Source organism: Bidens hawaiensis, unplaced genomic scaffold, assembly GCF_021521415.1.
Source record: "Bidens hawaiensis isolate Kalapana, Puna unplaced genomic scaffold, B.hawaiensis_p1.1 tig00009425_1, whole genome shotgun sequence".
NCBI lineage: Eukaryota > Viridiplantae > Streptophyta > Magnoliopsida > Asterales > Asteraceae > Bidens > Bidens hawaiensis.
The window spans coordinates 510,168-531,125 of NW_027491697.1; the positions used below are offsets into that span (position 1 = coordinate 510,168).

Below are 20,958 nucleotides of genomic sequence, written 5' to 3' on the forward strand. Positions count from 1 at the left end.
CAAATTCACAAAGAAACATATTTGGTGTCTAATTACATGAAAACACAATAAAAATGGTTAGTTGTGGAGAACAATATGTAATAAAAACATGTATGATTTGGAGCACATCAACTTTAATTGATTGTAGCTTAATACCATTTAAACGAATTTTAAGTAAAAATACTAGTGACAATTATGCAATAATGACGTAAAAACATAAAAATGTAAATTAAAACATCAGTCTATAATTAATTCAACATAGGGAGACAGTCCTACCGTCAAGAAGCAATCAAAGTATTTTAAATCAGTTTTACCTATATTGGCCAACCATCATCACCGCCTCCACGGCCATCGTAGCCCCCTTCTACCATCGCCACTAGGCAACATAAATATAGCAAACAAATGCATTTTGACACTTTCATATTTCGACGTAAAACGTTTTAACCCGAATCAAACTAAAACATCTTCCTAACAAAACTCATTTTAATCCAAACGTATTTTTACTCAAAACGTATACTCCAAGTCGCACCCACCTCACGTGTGACTAGTCTAGTTGATTACGAGACATTAATTTTGCGTTGAAACTAAAAATCTAGGTTAAATTCAACCTATTTGACTAAGACCTGGTAACGTTTTGTTATGGTACAAATATAACAAATATAAATAAAAAATTATATACAATTTAGGGTTTAGAAAAATCCCCAATTTTATCACGATCTGATAATTAGTTGCTGATTCAAACCCCATGATTTACAATCCAGTTGGTGGGTTTGTTGCAAGAAGATTATTGTGATCCTGTTCTGACAGAAAGCTGTGATTTTTTCGAATTTAAGATACAGATCGAAGGTGGGTTTCAGTTCATATGTTGTTCTGAAGCTTTTGATCCTAAGACAAACAAGCAACAATGGCAAGATGGTCTGGTGGTCTCAGATGCTTACTTGTTCTAGCTGCAATTGCATTCATCTATTTACAGGTGGTTCAATCTTATCTAGTTGTTACTTTTCTTTTCATTTATTGTGTGTTGTTGTTTTATCAGCTTAAAAAGTCTTGATTTTTTGTTTATATTTGACACCAGGTGAGGCTGTTCAAGGCACAATCTGAGTATGCTGAAAAGATTTCAGCTGCTGTGAGTAGTTCATCTTATACTATGTGGTTTAAATTTTATTTAGTTTTCCTAGGGGTGAGCATTAACCCAACTGAAATTAACCGATAACCGACCGAAAACGGTTATTGGTTATTTTTGTACACTAGGTTAACCGAAACTAACCAGACCGAACCGACTCATTAATATTTTCATGTATATATTTCTAGCTTTTATATCTCCATTTTATGTAGTTCATGTTTTATACCACCATTTTATGTATTTATACCACTATTTCGTGTATATATATCTCAATTTCATGTATTTTATACATTCATTTCATGTATTTATGCATCCGTTTCATGTATATCTAAGTAAATAGTTTAGCCCAAATTTGGTTTTGGTTATTAACCGGAACCTGAAAAAATAACTGAATAAACAGAATCAATTAACAGAAAAGCGATTAGTTAATTTGGTTGAGGCTATTAACCGAACCGAACCGAACCGTGCTCACTCACCCCTAGAACTTTGCCTATATTCACATAATGTTTCTGTATATAATATAGAGATGGTTGTAAAGAATTTATGCATGAGTGTTAATTGAATATATCACAGGTTGAAGGGGAAAACCTTTGTACGAGTCAGATGAGGTTATTAATTGATCAGATAAGTATGCAGAAGCAAAGGGTTGTGTCTTTGGAGGGTAAGTGACATATTTTGATGTAATTATGGTGGTAAATACTATATTATTGTTATTATTATAAATTAGTTGTTCTCTTACTTGTTATTTTGTTACTTGTATTTCAGAAACATTGAAACACAAACAAGAAGAGTGTGAACAATTGAGGTCACTTGTTCAAAGTCTTGAAAGTACGTTCGTACCTCTATTATACATATTTTTGTCTGTGTGTATGTAAATTGTCATTATTTGTAGCCATTTTCTGCTATTCTTACTGTTTACTTGCACTATATAAACCTGATCTTTTTTGTTATCAATATTTGTAGGAAAAGGTGTGAAAAACTTGTTTCATCAAAATCAGGTTAGAATAAAATTACTTAATAATGTAATACTTTGTTGAAAAATTAATTCTCTGATATGTTGAATTAGCTTTATACTTTATTTGTAGGTGCCAGTGGCAGCAGTTGTAATTATGGCTTGCAACCGTGCTGACTATCTTGAAAGAACTATTAAATCTATCCTTAAGTATGTTTTCCTTCATACCGAATTATGCAAAATGTTTTAACTTTTAAAAGGTCACCCAACTTTCTGTTTTTGTACCAAATCTGGAATAAAATAGATTATTATACCCTCCTATTACTCATGAAAAGTAATTCATATGTGAAACTTAATTAAAGGGTAAAATTTTCATTTCCAAGTTTAATACTTAAGGACCATTTGTAAAGCTTACTCCTTTTTCAAATATATGCTAAATCTGGTATTAAGTTGACTGTTATACTCTTCTTTAGTTATGGTAAAGTATTACAAAATGTGAAACTTAATAAAAGGGTAAAATTGTCATTTTGGAAAGTCCACTGTCCATTTTTTATTCTCAGGGACCATGCCCGTAACTTTAGACAATCTACAGGGTTTATTTGTTAGTCTTCCAAATTCAACCAAATCTCGTATTAGATTGACTATTATACCTTCTTTAGTTAATGAAAGGTAATACACATGTAAAACTTAATGCAAGGGTAAAATTGTCAATCTGGAAATCCACCGTCCATTTTTGATACTCGGGGTCATTTTGTAACTTTAGACAACCTACTGGGTCAATTTGTGAAACTTAATGCTTTTTAAAAGTTTCAAAAATGCCCTTGCATTGCTTTTCATTGAACATCTGATGTAAAACTAAGGTCCATATTCGTTATTTCAGATATCATGCTTCGGTTTCATCAAAGTTTCCAGTTTTTGTATCCCAGGTATATTATAATTGTCGATTATATTACTTTTTATTGCCAAAAAATACCCTCTAAATATTACATTTTCAGGACGGGTCAAATGTTGATGTTAGAACAAAGGCTATGAGTTACAAGCAGTTGACCTACATGCAGGTACATATTTTGTCACATGAATGAAATTAAATGCACATTCTTTAAATCACCGTGCTATAATTTAACATTAATTAAAAAAGAAGATAATCGACTCCAATTTGTTGCAGCATTTGGATTATGAACCTGTGCGTACCGAAAGGCCCGGGGAGCTAATTGCATATTACAAGATTGCACGTAAATGATACAAATTACAATTAGACTAATGTTTATATTTATTTCATTTCTTTAATTATCACATTTTCAGGCCATTACAAGTGGGCACTTGATCAATTGTTCTATAAACATAACTTTAATCTGGTCATCATACTTGAAGGTATAAATGCTCTACTCTGTAATGTATATAACTTCTTTTTTGAGTTAAGTAAGGTTTTATTCTCTGTTGTTGGACCCAAATAACCTTTTTAGTCCAATAGTATTTTTTTTGGATTTTTAGACCATTAGTTTCATTTTTGTCATTGACTCCATGATTTTAACTTCGCTAAATATTTATGTTAAATAGAGGGGCGTTTTAGTCTTTTGATGTGATGTTCAAGTATTAATGTAATTGGTGCATACCCTTGAAACCCAAACCCCCTTTATACTATATCTCTCTTAGGGGTGTCAATCATGTCAGGTTGGCGGGTTGACGGGTTGCAATGTGCAACCAGAACCCGACCCATATTATTATTTGTGTCAAAAATTTCAACCCTAACCCGCACACACAAAAATATTGGTCGACCCGAAAATGACCCGTTTGACCCATTTACCAGTATATTAAAAGATTTTTTTTTACGTAAAATGGATATAATTTAGAGTCGGTAGAGAAAATGAGAAATGTGATTTTTTTATTTTATCTTTAAAAATAATTAGAATCATGAGACTGGTTTGGAAATTGCAAATGTATACTCAGAAAATGGAAAACGACAAAAACAAAAATATAATTATAAAAGTTTAATTTTAATCAAACGGGTTAATGGGTCAAATAAACTGGTCATGTTAGTCAACCTGAACCCAACCTGTTTTTAAATGGGTTGTGGTAGTCAACCCAAAACATGTGTTTTTTTTCGTGTCGGGTTCGGGCCGTGTCAACAGTTGCCCCCCCCCCCCCCCCCTCTTTCTACCTCAAGTAAAAAGACTAAAGTGCCCATATATTCAACAGAGGTATTAACAGATTTATAAGGTGGAGCTGATTGAGACAAAAGAACTAATGGTCTAAGCCAAAAAAAAAATACTATTGAACTAAAATGGTTAATTAAACCAAAGGGATTAGAACCGTATTTAACTCTTTTATTTATTATTTTGCTCATTAAAGTTATATATCTTGATTGTATACAGATGATATGGAGATTTCTCCTGACTTTTTTTCTTATTTTGAGGCTGGAGCAGACCTCCTTGATAAAGATAAGTAAGTATTAATGATATATATTAGAATAAATTACAGTTTTTGTCCTTTAGGTTTATAGCAAGGTTTACGTGTTGTCTTAAACTAAGGAAACAACAGAAATCATTCTTCATGTTTATGTGCCGTAACAGTTTGCGTTCTTTACACTAACTGACATTAGGTTTTTCTGTTAAATCCAGTCATGTGCTTTGAACACAAGGGTATTTTGGTCCTTTCATATGTGTGGGACTATATGTGTAAATAACTTAAAAATTTTAATCACATCTCTTTTAAAAAGAAATAAAACAAATTCTACCCCCCATGTGATATTTTTAAGTTATTTACACACAATAATCCTTGAAAGAGTGAATCAGTGAAAGGACCAAAATACCCTCATATGCTTTGCACATGACTGGATTTAACATTAAAAGCGTGCGTCTTTTAATGGAAAGGACGTAAATTGTTACAGCATATAAACATAAAGGATAATTTATGACGTTTCCTTGGTTTATGGACAAAAAGTGAAAGTTGCTATAAACATGAAGTGCAAAAACTGTAATTTTTATCTTTCATTCTTTAATTTTAAAAAAAATCTTTTATAAATGTTAACAACTTGTTATTATTCAAACAATGATAGATCCATCATGGCCATCTCCTCATGGAACGACAATGGGCAAAAGCAATTTGTGCATGATCCTTGTAAGCCCGAAACAAAATAAATTTGTAATTAAATAAAAAAGTAAAAAGACTGTAAAAATTGAGTGAATCTTGCAGATGCATTATATCGTTCGGATTTTTTCCCGGGTCTTGGATGGATGCTATCTAAATCGACATGGGATGAACTGTCTCCAAAGTGGCCAAAAGCATATCCTTTTATACTAATTTAATTTTTATTGGTTTAATCTTCATAGTTAATGTTTTCTAATTCTCAAATTTTCTTTGACTATTTATTACTTACTGGGACGATTGGCTAAGATTACAAGAAAATCATAAAGGGCGACAATTTATCCGCCCGGAAATTTGCAGAACGTATAACTTTGGTGAGCATGTAAGTATCACATCTCAACATCATAATTATTGTGTTTTTTTGAGTTAATGTAAAATTATAAATGCGTTTTCAGGGTTCTAGTCTGGGACAGTTTTTCCATCAATACCTTAAACCTATCAGGCTGAATGATGTCACGGTATGTAAAAGTTTACCTTATAGTAATTAATATGAGTATAATTTATTGTTAATGGTAACTTGTATTAATTGCTGCTTTTCTTTCTTCTAAAAGATTGATTGGAAGTCACAGAACTTGACCTACTTAATGGAGGTATGAATATCATGACAGTGCTACTTTAATAAGGTATATACAAGTTTAAAAGAGTTGGTCAAACTATATTCACGGTAAATGTTGTCGTTGCAGGATAAATTTGTGACACATTTTGCAGACATGGTAAAAGGCGCAGATCCTGTTTATGGTAGTGATATCATTCTAAAGGTTAATAATTTAAAAGGAGACGCACGTATACAATATAGTGATCAATCACATTTTGAAGAAATCGCACACCAATTTGGCATTTTTGAAGAATGGAAGGTATCACCAATTTGAACATGTATGTTATATATTTTTTTCTGGTAAGTAGTAATTCATGCCGTGTTATGCAATAGGATGGTATACCAAGAACCGCATACAAGGGTGTAGTTGTATTCAGGTACAATACGAGACGAATATTCCTGGTGGGCCCGGATTCCTTGGAACAACTTGGGATCCAAAACTTTTAGAGGTATACAATCAATCTTTCTAATTTGTCACATTTCCATATTTTGTAACTTCAAAATTGTTGAGTTTGTACATTCAGGATATTAGTTCTTACACTGGTTTTGAATTATATAGTTTCTGAAATCGACTTCGACATTCAATGATCTTTGTTCGGTTCAAATTTCGTGTGTGACCGTCACTTAAAGACACAATATTTAAAATTCAAAACAAAATAATAATAACAAAAAGAGAATTTTAAAATCTAACAAGGGGAATGTTATTCTCACAACCCCACCATGAACAGCTTGAACCATGATGGCAAAAAAAAGCCACAGGGGCATTTTGGTCATTCTACCCTATTCCAGTTTTCAAATTTTGTACATCACTCCCAAAAAACCATGGCAGCTGTCACCAGCCCATTTCCTTCTTCCTTTATAAATTCACTCACTTCCATTAACCATAACCCACCACCACCAGTCTCATCCCATACCAAAATGACCATTCTACCCTTCATCTTCCTCACAACCTCTGTATTTTCCACCCCAATCAAAACCCATGATTTAAACACTATCATTAACCCAAAAATTCAACCTTTATCCTTCACCGATTCAAAAAGATTCGAAGGCTCATCGGAGTTCATCAATCTCCGGTACCACATGGGCCCGGTTCTCTCATCTCCGATCAAAATATACTTAATCTGGTACGGCAAATGGAACCCAAATCAGAAACTAATTATCAAAGACTTCATCCAATCAATCTCCACCGTAAACCACCGTGCCGCCGCCGCCCCGTCAGTCTCCGACTGGTGGAAAACCGTAACCCTCTACACCGACCAAACCAACGCCAACATTTCCGGTAACATTACCATCGCCGGAGAATATTCCGACCGTAAATACTCCCACGGGACCCACCTCACACGTCTCACCGTCCAAGACGTCATCGCCGGCGCCGTCAAGTCAGCTCCGTTTCCGGTGGACCATAAAAACGGCGTTTATTTAATCCTGACGTCGGATGACGTCACGGTCCAGGACTTCTGTCGGGCGGTCTGCGGGTTTCATTACTTTACGTTCCCGTCTAAAGTCGGGACACGTTGCCTTACGCGTGGGTGGGCAACTCGGGTAAGCAATGCCCCGAGCAGTGTGCTTACCCGTTTGCGGTTCCGGGTTATATGGGGAGTGGTGGGCCGGGTTCACTTAACCCGCCCAATGGGGATGTGGGTGTTGACGGGATGGTTAGTGTGATTGGTCATGAGCTCGCCGAGCTGGCGAGTAACCCGTTGGTGAACGCGTGGTACGCGGGCGATGACCCGATGATGCCGATGGAGATTGGGGATTTGTGTGAAGGGTTGTATGGGACGGGTGGTGGAGGCGGGTATATGGGGCAGGTTATGAAGGATGGGTCGGGTCGGGTCGGACTTTTAATATGAATGGGAGGAGGGGTAGGAAGTTTATGGTTCAGTGGATATGGAATCCGGTGTTGAAGGCGTGTAGGGGTCCTAATGCTTTGGATTGATTGTACGTTGTGCATTAGGGGTGGTACGAAGCTGGGAGGATTTTGATTTTGATTTTGTTTTTAGTTTTTTTTAATTTTTTTTATTATTTGTTTGTTTTTTTAAACAAGCTTTTGAAGTAAATAAAACAAAGGAAAGCTTTATTTAAGTTGTATTCACAAGTACAATAATTAGTTAATTACAATTATTATATTTTTGATTACTGATTTGCCTTGCAAAGGGAAGCTAACCCTCACCATTCCTCTCATCAATTAAAAATTAAAAATATCTTTGAAGGAAGCACATGAAATATCTTTGTAGCCTATTCATGTTAAGAGTTTACGAATACAACTAAGAGCGTGTTGGTTTTATAAAACTTTTAGAAATATGATGGAATTGTAATATAAATTTGATGGCATGGCGTGTTCGCTTACACCGGAAAAGAATTGGGGTTTAAAACTAATGTCTCGTTTGATTCATAGAATTTGATGGAATTGGAGAAAGTTTATTTCAAAAATATGTTTGGTCGGTCATTAAATTTGAAAATGAAAAACTTTCCATCAATGATGGAATTTAACTTTCATTTTATGGTGTTGAAAATTTCCAAAATGCCAATCATCTTCCAATTAAATCATCCTCATTCATGAAATAAAGTCTACCTAAATCATTGCAAATTTTATCCCGTGGATATCACGAAGGTGGATTGCTTTTGAACGGCTAAATGTCTGGTCGGATCGGGTTTTGACTCGGAACGGGGTTTGGCCCGATCCAAACCAGCCATGACTTGAAACCCGTCCCGACCAAAACATGACCCGAAACCTGTGCCGACCCGCCTTGAATTTGAAACCTGTCTTGACCCGAAATTTGTTTCGTCCCGAACAAAATAACTCTTTTACTAATTGACCAACTCCGACCCGAACCTGCCAAACTCAACTCATTTGTTAATCTTAAGGGTAGGGGATAGGAGGGGAAATTCAATTCCATCAAAATATTTACTAACCAAGCTTTTTTTTTTAAAAAAAAAAGAATTCATTCCATTTCCAATTCAAATTCCAATACTTAGGGTACTAAATTTGCATAGCATATCGGTTTGTTGAATGTGAACAATGCTCCAACTAAATTTCAATGTAGTTTCAATGAAAATTGAAAAGAAATGTTTTCCTTCATGATCTTCATTGGTGCCTCTACTAAATCTTGATGGTTTTGGCGATTAAATACAATATGACAATCCTTATTGGTTGGTTCCATTCTTCATAACCTCTGTAGTCTTTGCACACCTCTAACAGCTTAACTATTTATTGTTAACAAACTACACTTATATTATTTTATACATAGAGTTTAAAGTTTACCTTAAAAATTTAACCAATCAAAGACGAATTTTACTTTTATACATATATAAATGGATTGTTATACGCATTAGTAAATGTTTGAAAAATTCGAATGGATTGGCGCTCCTTATATCACAGTTTTCAACTCTAGTTAAAACAACCATACTTGGTATATAATACTCGTTAAGATATCATTCATAGCAAAACTATTAAGAGGGTAATGTAGGTAAACTATACTTCTATTATAGATAATATACCGTTTTTAAGGAGACTCGCGACGTTAAATCATATATGGCTAAACGTTGTTCCCACATAAACACACAGAGCATTTTTTGGACGAAAACACTCCCTTTGTAGTGGGGTGGGGGTGCGTTTTTAGGCGTCGAGGAAGCCTAATTACGAATGCCATTGAAAAAAATCATGAACCATATTGGTTCTAAAATATGTTTTAAATCAATATCATCCAAAAATTTAAGAAATCATGTGTCACTCATAAAGTAGTTTCCATTGATATTGATTTTTGGAGTTTTTTTCCCAAAAGAGTGTTGGTAGGATAAATATTTACCAAAATGGTGTTTCTTAAAATATATTTATTAAAATGGTGTTGTTGACAAGTTTTTTGGTTCTCACTCTTAATCTTATTGGTTAAACCAAAATGGACCCCATTTCATGTCCTTTTTTAATTATTTATAACTAGTAATTTTAATTTAATTTCAAAATAAATATTTTATAATCTAGTTATACGTTTCTTTCTTTATTTATTTAGTTCATGTTAATCTTTTTATGTAAAATTTAAAATAACATAGATATTTGATCCATAATATTCTTCTCAACTCTTAATTTTTTTTTTAAATATTAGCTTACTAAAAAAAGCAGTTTTTTCATGACTAATAACTTTTTAAAATATGTTTTTTTTTGTTTAGTGGCAATGATGAACTAAAAGAAAATTTGTTGTAAAAATATTAAATCTTACAACAAAAAAAAACTCATGATGTGGTTTAGAATTATGTTTTCTTCTTTCCAATATAGCTTTTACGTTTTTTTTATCAATCTTAGAAAATATTAAAATGTTTCTTTTTTATTTATTTTCAAAATATGTTTTTTTATCAAAAGTATACGTTTATTTAGTCTCAAATGAAATGTATTGTTAGAAATTTTTTGAAGAATAAATCTAATTTGGAAAAAACTTCTTTTGAAGAATATAAAACAAAAAAAAAATTAATAATACATGTTTATTTAATAAAAAGATTGAAATAACATTTGTTCCAAAATATTAGAAACATCAGACAATGTCATTTCTACGTGTATTTATTTTACAAATTGGTTGTATATTAGTAGTAAGAGTACGCGTTTTATGCCTTTCAAAAAAGAAATAAAAGTGCACATGTTATCTAAAACATTTGTTTCAGTTCATAAGTCTATTTAAAAACCAAGTTTTAAAAATAAATAAACAAAAAGCTACATATTTTTGGTAAATAAATTAAGTTTTTATAGAAACAATTCAATCATATACATTTTTTAGGTTTTAATTGAAAAAAAAAACAACAATAACATTGTGAAAAAGAAAAAAAAGGTAGAAAACTTAAAACTGTGCACAAATATTATTTCATTAAAGATTAAAATTTATTTTATTATTTGTTTTAAAGGAGAGAGAACATTTTAACCAATAAGATTAAGAGTGAGAAATAAAAAAGTTACCAAGAACACCATTTTGGTAAATATATTTCAAGGGACACCATTTTAGTAAATATTTATCCCACCAACCACTCTTTGGAAAAAAAAACTCTTGATTTTTGGGATACCAAGAAAAGTTGACAGAAATTCAATGACTTTAAAGTTACAAAACTTTGCCACTTTACTCAAGTTGGTTGTGTATTTATTGGAAATGATGTCGTCTGTTTGGTTCATAAAAACACAACACAGTATGGTTACATACATACAAATCAAATGTACTATGCGACATGAAACATTTAATGGTGACAATTTAAAAACTTACAATTTGGATATTGTTTTTTCAAATATGAATACAAAATTGGGTGCCCTGGTTCTGAAGTAGTATTAAAGAATACCCCAAACCAAAATGTATAAGTTGTATTTTTCTAATGCATAAGACCTACGAAATTGATTTATTTAAAAACGTTTAAACAATGTTGTAATAATATTTTCTATAGTAATCACAAAATTAAAAAAAAAAAATGCTCCTACTAAATTTACGTGGCTAGAGTGACTCGTGAGTCCCATTTTGTTGATTCATGGATCATGATCATGAGATATGAGTAGTGGACGTACTAGTGGTGTATAATGTTTGGGTAAAATCTCGATTGTATCTTATTGGATGGTTATGAATACAAGACATTATTATTTTGTATTTTAGATTGGGGTTGATTACTTTTGTAAAAACCAACAAGTTACCAACAAATTTAAATGAAATACAATGCCATTTGCGATTATTACTTTTACAATATTAAATGCTCTGACTTACTATCTATACTATGCTAACTCTCTAGATTTTTTGATAAAAAAAATTAGCTTACAGAAAAAAGATTGGAAGATCTAAACTGGATCAATCCAAAATATTGTTTGATTGTTTTGTTGTTTTAATATTTAGGCAATTCAGATTTTTCGAATCCAAACCTTAGAAACATAAATCAGCTGGACGTGTTTTTTTTATATATAGATCATGTCATTGGCTGCTAGATATTTGTATTCTTTTGATTATCTTCATCATCGGTACATATTTTCCTTGTGAAAAGGTAAAATACCCTCGTATGCCATTGCATCTGCCACACGCCACAATCACCTGACCATTAACAATGCCGCCACTAAGCATTCCAATGCCGCCACATCTCCCCATCTCTTTCGACTGTCACCCACCTCACACCACCGCCACTTGGTTGTCCTAACACCCCCCACATGCCATTGCCAATGCTTCGACAATGAGAGTGAAGCGATTGTGTGGGTGGTGGGCCGTAGGTAGTGTGGCATTGACACATTCTTTTATAACTGTTTTGTCATCTTAATTCATTAAGTTCAACTTCTTCTAATAGATTCTTATTACTTAAATTGCCAATGTTCTTGGCAAACTTTCAATTCCAAATATAATTTCTTCAAATTCCAATTATTTTAACAAACAATTTCTTTCAAAAATTTCACAAACGTACCAACAACAGCCTTAATTTCTTACAATATCTATTTTAAATTTAAATATTAAAGCACCTTCCATTGTCGTGAGAGTTTTTGGTAACAAAAATATGTAGAAAATGGCCAAAAGTTAATAATAATATAGTAACATCTAGCAGCCCATGGTATCTGATTGGGTCGGTCAAGCACATCAATTTGCACTGAATCGGTAATTTCTAAAACTTATCATTAGTAATGTTGAGTGTCCCTTGTGACGTGAGCTTGAAGTCGTCCACTGCTGATGGGCTATGCGTTATGCTCATTGGTGTGTCTTCCCTAAGGTATTAGCCCGCAATGGTTTCAAGTTTCGTGAAGCAGTGTGGTTCAAGGCTGGAGCCCAGATCTTCAGTAACGCCATTGTGGCGCAACAATAACGCTTGGGCATGTGTTGCTAACTCTGTATCTGGAAGACTGGAAGTGAACTTTGCCTAGATTTTTGTTTCCAAAATCAATTATTGACGTTGGTGCATACTGCATAATATAACTTGTCATTATTGAAGAATATATTATTGTAAAATTAGTTTTCATGTTCAAAATCCGACCACCGCTTAAAAGATTCCTGGCTACAAATTCTATCATGTATGTGTCATCATCAGTCATGAGCACTTAACTACTTGAAAACACCAGGTTGTAAACGACTGGTTGCTCCATGTACAACCATACATGCTTTACTTACAACCATAAGTTGCGTCTCTATCATATGTTCTACGTAACGTATAAACCATTTCATACATAGTAAAGTGTCATTTTCGTCCCTGTGGTTTGGCAAATAATGCGAATTTAGTCCAAAAAGTTTATTTTTTGCATATGGACCATTCACGTTTCCCAGTTCTTGCCAGTTACATCCAAATTACTAACCCCGTTAAATTTAATCGTTAAGTCAGGGGTAGACATGTCTTTTCACCCTCTCTTTATTATAATACTTATTTTAGTGAACTGCGGTTTTCGTCCATTTAGTTTGTCCAAATCTGCAGGTTTAGTCCAGTAGTTTCAAATTTGCAGTTTTCTTCCCTATGCTTCATTTCACTTGCAATTAAACCCGAATTGCCTAATATCGTTAAGTCTGGTAGTTAAACCCATCAATGTGCCTTTCACGTGAGGGCAGCTTTGTTCCTTGTTTTTTTCCTTTTCCCCAAATACACCCTAGCCCCTCACGTGAGGGGGCTTGCGAATTATGACTGAAGTTTATTTAGGGAGAGAAACGACAAAGCTGGTCGTCACGTGAGGGGTGCGCAAATGGATTAACGACCAAAATTAATGAGGTTAATAAATTCGTGTTTGATTGCAAGTGAAATGAAACTACAAGTACGAAAATTGCAAACTTGAAACTATTTGACTAAAACCGCAAATTTTGACAAACCACGAGGACGAAAACCGCAATTCACTAAAATAAGTATTATAATAAAGAAATAGTGAAAAGACATATCTACCCCTGGCTTAACGATTAAATATAACGGAGTTAGTGATTTGGATGTAATTGGCAAGAACTGGGAAACGTGGAGGGTCCATATGCAAAAAATAAACTTTTTGGACTAAATTCGCATTATTTATCAAACTACAATGACTAAAATGACACTTTACTCTTTCATACATCAAGTAAACCTTTTATGATTTCTTCCTTCCTATGGTTATTTTTACGTATCAATCATCTTACATACTGTAATTTTGACCCAAAATTCTCACTTAGACCGAGTTGATTCAAGTTATGCTAATAAGATAAGATAAAACCAGCTAAATATATCAGGCGTGTCAAGTAGGTTGAAAGTTGTCAAATATGAGAAAGTAAAATTTTAAAATCTACACTCTATAATAAAGAATTCATCCACTTCTTATTTTCCCGCCCATGTATATCTTAGGGTTTTTTCACAAAACAAAAAAAATACACAATCTACGGGTTTCTCATCTCTCAGAAGGCTATGGCTAATATGTTATACAAATGTTTGGTTTGGTCGATTTGGTGAAGGATTTCTATTGATAACGAGCAATATCACACCACCTCTTAATCGATATTATACAATTGATCAATCGATTTATTTTTCAACCAAATGTTTGCACAATTTGGTGAAGGGTTTCGATTTTTCAATTTTTTTTATGTGGCGGTGATCGATAATGATGGTGAAGACTTCCATCTGTCGAGAAATTGGGGCAAACTCCGATAAAAAAAATTCATCTGAAAAGAAATAAAACTCCAATAAGCTGGAAATGGAAAAATGTTGCCATTAAGGTTTGGATTTTTTCTTTTTAATTATTTTTATATATGTGTTCATTGTGAAAGTCTAGAAGAAGTTTTTATTTTAAAATTAATTTGCTTCTTTTGCGTTCTAACTTGCATTTGATATGAAAATTAAAACAATTAAATTATGCATTAATCATTAACAAGTTATTTGTGGTTAGACGACATAATGATATTATATGCATTTCAATTTTGCCTAATATCTTATAAAATTTTCGTTTTAATAGCAGTATTTCAGGATCAATTCTACAATGACAAGCTGAAGATTCTGAAGAAATTGGTGAGTATCAACAACCGAATTTTGCTAAGGTTAGGCTATTTAATTTACATTGTTATGTTTGCAAACAAAAGTTTAATGTCTTTCAACATGGATGTGTGTTTCATTACTGGAACTAATTTTACTTCTTTAGCTTCTTAGTCTTGACATACTAGATGGGTCACGAGTTCAGTCAGGTTGGGTAACTGAGTGGGCTGTTTTGGGTTGAACTGTGAGTGTTTTTTTTCCATATTTTATATACATTTCATTTTATCCTTAATTTGAGCTCTCTGAAATTATCAGGGGCATTTTCCAAAATTATCAGACTTACATAGTAAAATTACATATTGACTCACAAAACTGTTTTGACTAAAAAGTCAATTGAGGTAGAAATAATATGTCAAAACAGGAGTTTGCTTTGGGGATAAAGGAAAATTTGATTTCCGGTCGAACTAGTTTTTATTCCTCTATCTAGGCCAACATTCATTCTAAGACTTTCACCAGCAAGGGCTGAAAGAGAAGAGCAGGGGGTGGTAGGCTTAGTAGAGCTCGAACCTACAATATCACCGTTATGAGCGGTACGTTTCAACCAATTAAACTATAAGCCCCTTCAACCAATTAAACTATAAGCCCCTACGGATCTCTACATGCAATTCGCTCACTTTGGGAAGAGCGAACGGAAAGAGGAGGCCTTTGCTCTATCTTAAGTCCAGATGTTCATATTCTGAGCTCATTGAAATGACTATAAGGAATTCTATTAGAAATGTAGTAAATATATGGATTGGAGTAAATCATGTTGTTAGATCATAGGTATAAGGCAAAAACCGAAATTTGTCATTTTGTAAAAAGAACTATAACTTAGAAATGTATACTAAATTACTAATATTCCCTACATGCCTTCCTTCTTAGAATCAAGATTAATTTGTATAATTTTGTCACATGTCATTATTGTAGCTTCTTGACTGCTCTTTCTTTCAATCGGCTTGTTTTGGAGTTGGATATTTATATAAAGGTAAAAAGCTTATCAAATGCTTTTAAACATCTTCTATTCCAAATGCTTGTGGAAATGGTACCCAGTCTAATGATTTATAGTGGAATAATTACGGAAAGATTTATATATATATATATATACACACACCAAATTATATATAAAAAAATGAGTATGCAATATCATGCACACTTAACTGAAAATTATATGTTAATGTGAAAATTGAAGGCTGCAAGTTACACTTTGATCATCTTCAAATTATACTTGGAGCATTTAGAGATATTTTGAATTATACGGGTCAACAAATTTGGGTTAGGTCAAAGTTTTTTTTAATACAAGTGCAACAGTAGGATTTGAATTTGCATATTGGAGATTATACAGTTGAAGACTACAAAAAGAACTAAGAGTCAACACATGCCTTTGCTGCAAGGGTAGTTTGATCGGCATATCATTGTGTTGATTTGAATCAAATAGAAAAGTCTACATTATAATGTTTGTAGATTTCATTTGCCTTCGACATAGTATATTTGATTCAAATATGCAATAGGTATATGTTTGTTAATGTGTAACATTTATACAGTTTTAAAGTAAATCATGCTCAACTGGATAATATAAAGGGTAAAATTTCAGAGCTTTTCGTTCCACACCTTATAGGGTAAAATTGTTCAGTTATTGCCCACATTGCTTCCCCCCCCCCCTAAATATCATTTTTAAGATGACACCTCGCCTTGTAAATGTATTAGATAACTTTATTTATCATTTTTTTTTTATTTATAGAGTTATGACTTATACAATTTAAATTAATTAACCCGTGTACTTAACCAGTTAACCTAGTATGCAATATTCCAATATGAAGAACAGAGATTCTTCATGGAAGCTATACAACATTATTCATATAATTCCATGTGAACCAACTCACAAGAGAAATATACATATAGTATAAACTATAAAAACATAATAATTTACTCACTGCTCCTTTTTCTCAATCACATAACTTTCAGTCTGCTCTTTCCACAAATCATTTTCCAAATGCTTTTCATAAAATAACACTTCGCCGTTTACTTTAACCGCCAATGCAGACATGCTTCTTGTACCATAAGCTCGCTGCATAATATCATTATTCAGAGTCTAATTTCACAGACACCATTAACAGATAACTAAATACGGCTGACTACTTTCTTTACCTCTGTGTATACCGTCTTAACAAATATAGAACTCAACTGGTATTCAAACTCTGGAGAGTAAATACCAGGAAGCATGCTGATGTCATCTTTAACAGTATTTACCATCAGCTTATCAGCCATCTCCTTAACGGGAATTTCACCTTCACCGTATTGATTTAAAAGATTTTTAAAACCCTGCTTTAATCTTTGAGCCTGAGTGGATAATACAGAAGCATATTAATAAATACACGAGAACAATGTTTGTTTATTAATTTGGTCATAAAGAACAGATAAATGAAAAAAGGACTTAAATGTGTTACCTTAGGCCAAGGAGTGTCAAGACCTGCATTTGATAACAAATGTACACCGGGCTCAACTGTAGCCATGTAGCATTTATCCCCTTTTAAGTCTATTTGTCACATAAATCATATTATTGGACATAACATCAGCAATTAGTAAATTAAACCCGTTGTATTGATCCGCTTCATTTGCTACTTCTTCTGCAAACTCCATAGGTTTTTTGTTGCTCTAGCCAATAAATATACCAAATGCATACAAATTTTATAGTGAAGAACAATGAGTGTAGGGGTGCAGGTTGCTCAAGAGCTACTCAAGATTAGCTCGCAAAAAACTCGAACCAAGCCGAGCTTAAACGAGCTCGAGCGCAAGCTTGAGGCTAAAAATAAGCTTGTTTAATAAATGAGACCGAGACCGAGTCTCAATTATCGAGCTCGACTCACGAGCCTAATAGAGCTTATTATTTATATAATTTTTTTATATATTTTTAATATTTATTTATCTAACATTAAAAGTGGCGGAAGGTTAATTAGGCATCATGTGGTGACGTTGATAGCCGAAAGACAAAGGCACATGCACCAATCAGCCGGGGTCTAAGGCTTGATGCAAAACTACTATCGAGCCGGGGGTCTCACCGGAAGCAGCCTCTCTATCCCTATGGGTAGAGGTAAGGCTGTCTACGTCTTACCCTCCTCAGACCCTACCATAGCTTTGCTATTGGTGGGAAATACTGAGTATGATGATGATGATTTATCTAACAATATTATCATATAAAAAAATAACTAATTAATATACCTTACGGTAGATAAAAAATTATAAGTAAAAAATATACAAAAAATAATTATAAATATATAGCTGTAAAAATTGCACCTAAGCACCAATTAATTGGTAGTCAGTACCCCACCGACTAATTACCGATGAATTGCTATTTGGTCAAAATGGTCTAAAACTGAAAATTTATATACAAAATTTGGGGTGTGTGTATTTGATGAATTACATATAAAATTCTGATCTGATTAATCTCTATTAATCCCTAGTCGGTCGGTACCCCACCTGCAGACTAGCACCTAGCGAGTTCTACAAGACTACAACAACGCTGTTAATTAATTAATAAACAATAAACGAGCCGAAGCTCGGCTCAGCTCAGCTCATTTACATGACCGATTTAAAAATGTTGATTGTCGTGGTAGCATCATTAACAGGGCCGGCCATAAGGTGTGGCCAGGTAGTCGACGACCACAGGCCCGACACCCCACTAGGCCCGAATTTTTTGTTTTTTTAAATTATATGTATATTTATTAAAACAATATGTATATTTAGTGGCATGTTTAATTTTAACTTTATACAAAAGTTTTTTACACAACCCAGTTATAACAAAGTAAATCCATATAAAAATTAAATTGTTTAAACTCAACAAAAAAACTCTTTTTACTTAAAAGACCAAAAAAAATTCGCATTCGGCCCAAATTTTTTGCTTTCTCAAAGCCGGGCCTGATCAATAAATTGAACCAGTTCCTTGGTTTTAAACAAAGAAACAAACAAACAAACAGTTGGTGTGCACAAGTTTAAACCTGCAGAAATCGAACCGGGAGATCGCCTCTACTCTTAGCAGCAGATATTGAATTCAATTCACGAACATTGGTGATTAAACCCACTCTTCCGTCTCTGCTTGATGCCAACCACGTTCCACCTGCAGTCACGTCTCTGCCGCCCAGTATCTTACCCCCTTGCCACCACGTCAGCACCTGCGTAGGTCTGACATAATAATATTAATAATACATACATACATATAAGAAAGTTAAGTTAAGTTAGTTAATGCATTGAGATTGAAGGTGAATTGAGCAGCTGCTCACGTACCGGTCAAGAAATTCATCTCGATTGGATAATAGAAGAAGTGGGTAGACTGGGTGAGCTTGCCATACAAATACTGTTATACACATAATAATAATAATAATAATAATATTGTGACCGGCTGGCCGGATGATATATTATCATTATTATTATTCACGGGACGGGAGATCGGGTTCAGCTTGATATTGAAGCGAAGAGAGGAACCTATAAAATATAAATGTCGTAAACAACACATCTATATCTATATATGTTTACTTATCTGTCTTATATGGCGGCCGTTAAAACGACAACCCATTTTTTATTTTTCTTGTTCGGAACGTTTGAACGTGGTTTTGTTTACTCGGGACGTTGCACTGATTTTGAAACTTCATGTGGAAAAGGTCAAACTCACTAATTATTATGGAAAAACTCTTGAGTCACGTTTCAAATCTAAGGTCCCGAATCTTAACAACCACCTCATAGTCTCATATCATTGGACTGAAATGTTTGTCATATCAGCTTATTTTAGTAAGGTTATAGTTACACGAGTCAATTAGCTATATGAAAAATGTTAAGTGGTGTATGGATATTGTGTTAGTAGTGTACGTATAATCTGTCATTTTCAAATTAGTTAAACGTAAGGCGGTCTCAAGTAGCTTTTCTTTTTCTTTTTTTTAGTCTTCTATTTTAATTGTTATTAGATCTGTATAAAATTATATTTTGTTCTTACTATTAAAAAAACAACTAACCCCCCTTGTTCATCGATCGATCTTCTCTCCTCCCACCGACCCTACCCCCTCTTCGTATTTTTAACTGTTTATTAAGATCAAACTTATGATCTTATGATTAGAAAATGCATGCTCTATTGGATTATGTAACAGGTAATGAGCTCTTACGGATTTTTTTTGTATTTTGTTCTTACGTTCGATTCACAGATGACAAATATGATTCATTGGCTTGTAGTCCTAGGAAATATGTATCGGTCATATGAAAGCTTCACGAGAAGAAATTGAAGTTGAAGCTAGTTTCATACATATAATGAAAAGACTGAGCCATTTCCATTTTTATGGGGTGATAAGATGGTTACGGTATGAAATAGGAAGTTATGAGTTCAAACCTTATAGAGTGCAAAATATTTGGTCATTCAAACAAAAAATTGAAAGGCCAAAACATTTTTATAGTTATTTTGATAATTTGTATTGCAATAATAATATAACAGTAATAATAATAATAACAATGGTAAAAATAATAATAGTGATAATGCAGTTTTTTTTAACGACAAAGAATCTCACTTGTAAACATACTCTTTTGGGGCTATGTTCAAGGTCGACTCCTCGACCGTCGTGAGACACTACCACCTTGTTGCGCGAGAACCGATGACATCCGTAAACCCTCGCCCTATGTCGGGTTCAAACCTGGGATTAAAGTCATGATTCGTCCGTTCACCCATATAACCTTCGAAAGGGTTCAAGTGAGAATCAAACTTGCGTTTCCACATTGGGAGGGCAAGTCTCTTATCACTAGACCAACTTCTCAAGACAGTAATAATGCAGTTAATAATAATAATAAAGTGTTGTAATTATGAAAATAAATTACGAGTCAGATGTAGGGATGACAATGAAACCCGAAACCCAACATTAATGGGACGGGTAATACCCGACCCATTAGGGTTTGGGACGGGTTTGGGATTAGTTTTAAAATTTTTCGCCAGTTTGGGACGGGTTTGGGATTTCTAATATACCCGATTACCCGACCCAGTTACCCAATAACATAAACCCATTTACCCGATTATATACCCGATGTACCCGATATAGCTTACTATATTATATATATACTATATTCCAAATACATTATTTTGTCGGAACTTGTTTATGCTAACTATTTGAGACATTTTATCTTTATGGTAACAATCTTTGTAATCGATAAGTTATATTTTGTTAAAACCCGGTAGAAACCTAGCGGGTTTTGAGCCGGGTA

General features: G+C 33.5%; 1 protein-coding gene and 2 pseudogenes across 2 annotated transcripts; 2 read left to right on the forward strand and 1 right to left on the reverse strand.

The window, feature by feature from the left end:
- The first annotated feature begins 638 nt into the window (after window positions 1–638).
- LOC143532278 (alpha-1,3-mannosyl-glycoprotein 2-beta-N-acetylglucosaminyltransferase-like) lies at window positions 639–6,384 on the forward strand. Its single transcript, XM_077027369.1, has 18 exons — window positions 639–952; window positions 1,055–1,105; window positions 1,676–1,763; window positions 1,868–1,930; window positions 2,066–2,100; window positions 2,188–2,264; window positions 2,935–2,980; window positions 3,050–3,112; window positions 3,220–3,286; window positions 3,357–3,425; window positions 4,427–4,496; window positions 5,110–5,171; window positions 5,247–5,336; window positions 5,426–5,520; window positions 5,594–5,656; window positions 5,750–5,788; window positions 5,882–6,052; window positions 6,127–6,384. Exons 1-18 carry the CDS (start codon window positions 884–886, stop codon window positions 6,238–6,240), a joined length of 1,332 nt encoding a protein of 443 aa, XP_076883484.1. The 5' UTR covers window positions 639–883; the 3' UTR covers window positions 6,241–6,384.
- Window positions 6,385–6,556: 172 nt separating this feature from the next.
- On the forward strand, window positions 6,557–8,031 carry LOC143532279 (protein EXORDIUM-like 5 pseudogene; annotated as a pseudogene).
- An 8,502-nt stretch (window positions 8,032–16,533) lies between these two features.
- LOC143532265 (uncharacterized) lies at window positions 16,534–19,303 on the reverse strand (annotated as a pseudogene). The gene is made up of 5 exons (XR_013135147.1): window positions 19,009–19,303; window positions 18,723–18,906; window positions 17,175–17,382; window positions 16,876–17,067; window positions 16,534–16,795 (listed from the first exon to the last, which is right to left on the reverse strand). The product of XR_013135147.1 is annotated as an uncharacterized LOC143532265 (transcript).
- Window positions 19,304–20,958: the final 1,655 nt, after the last annotated feature.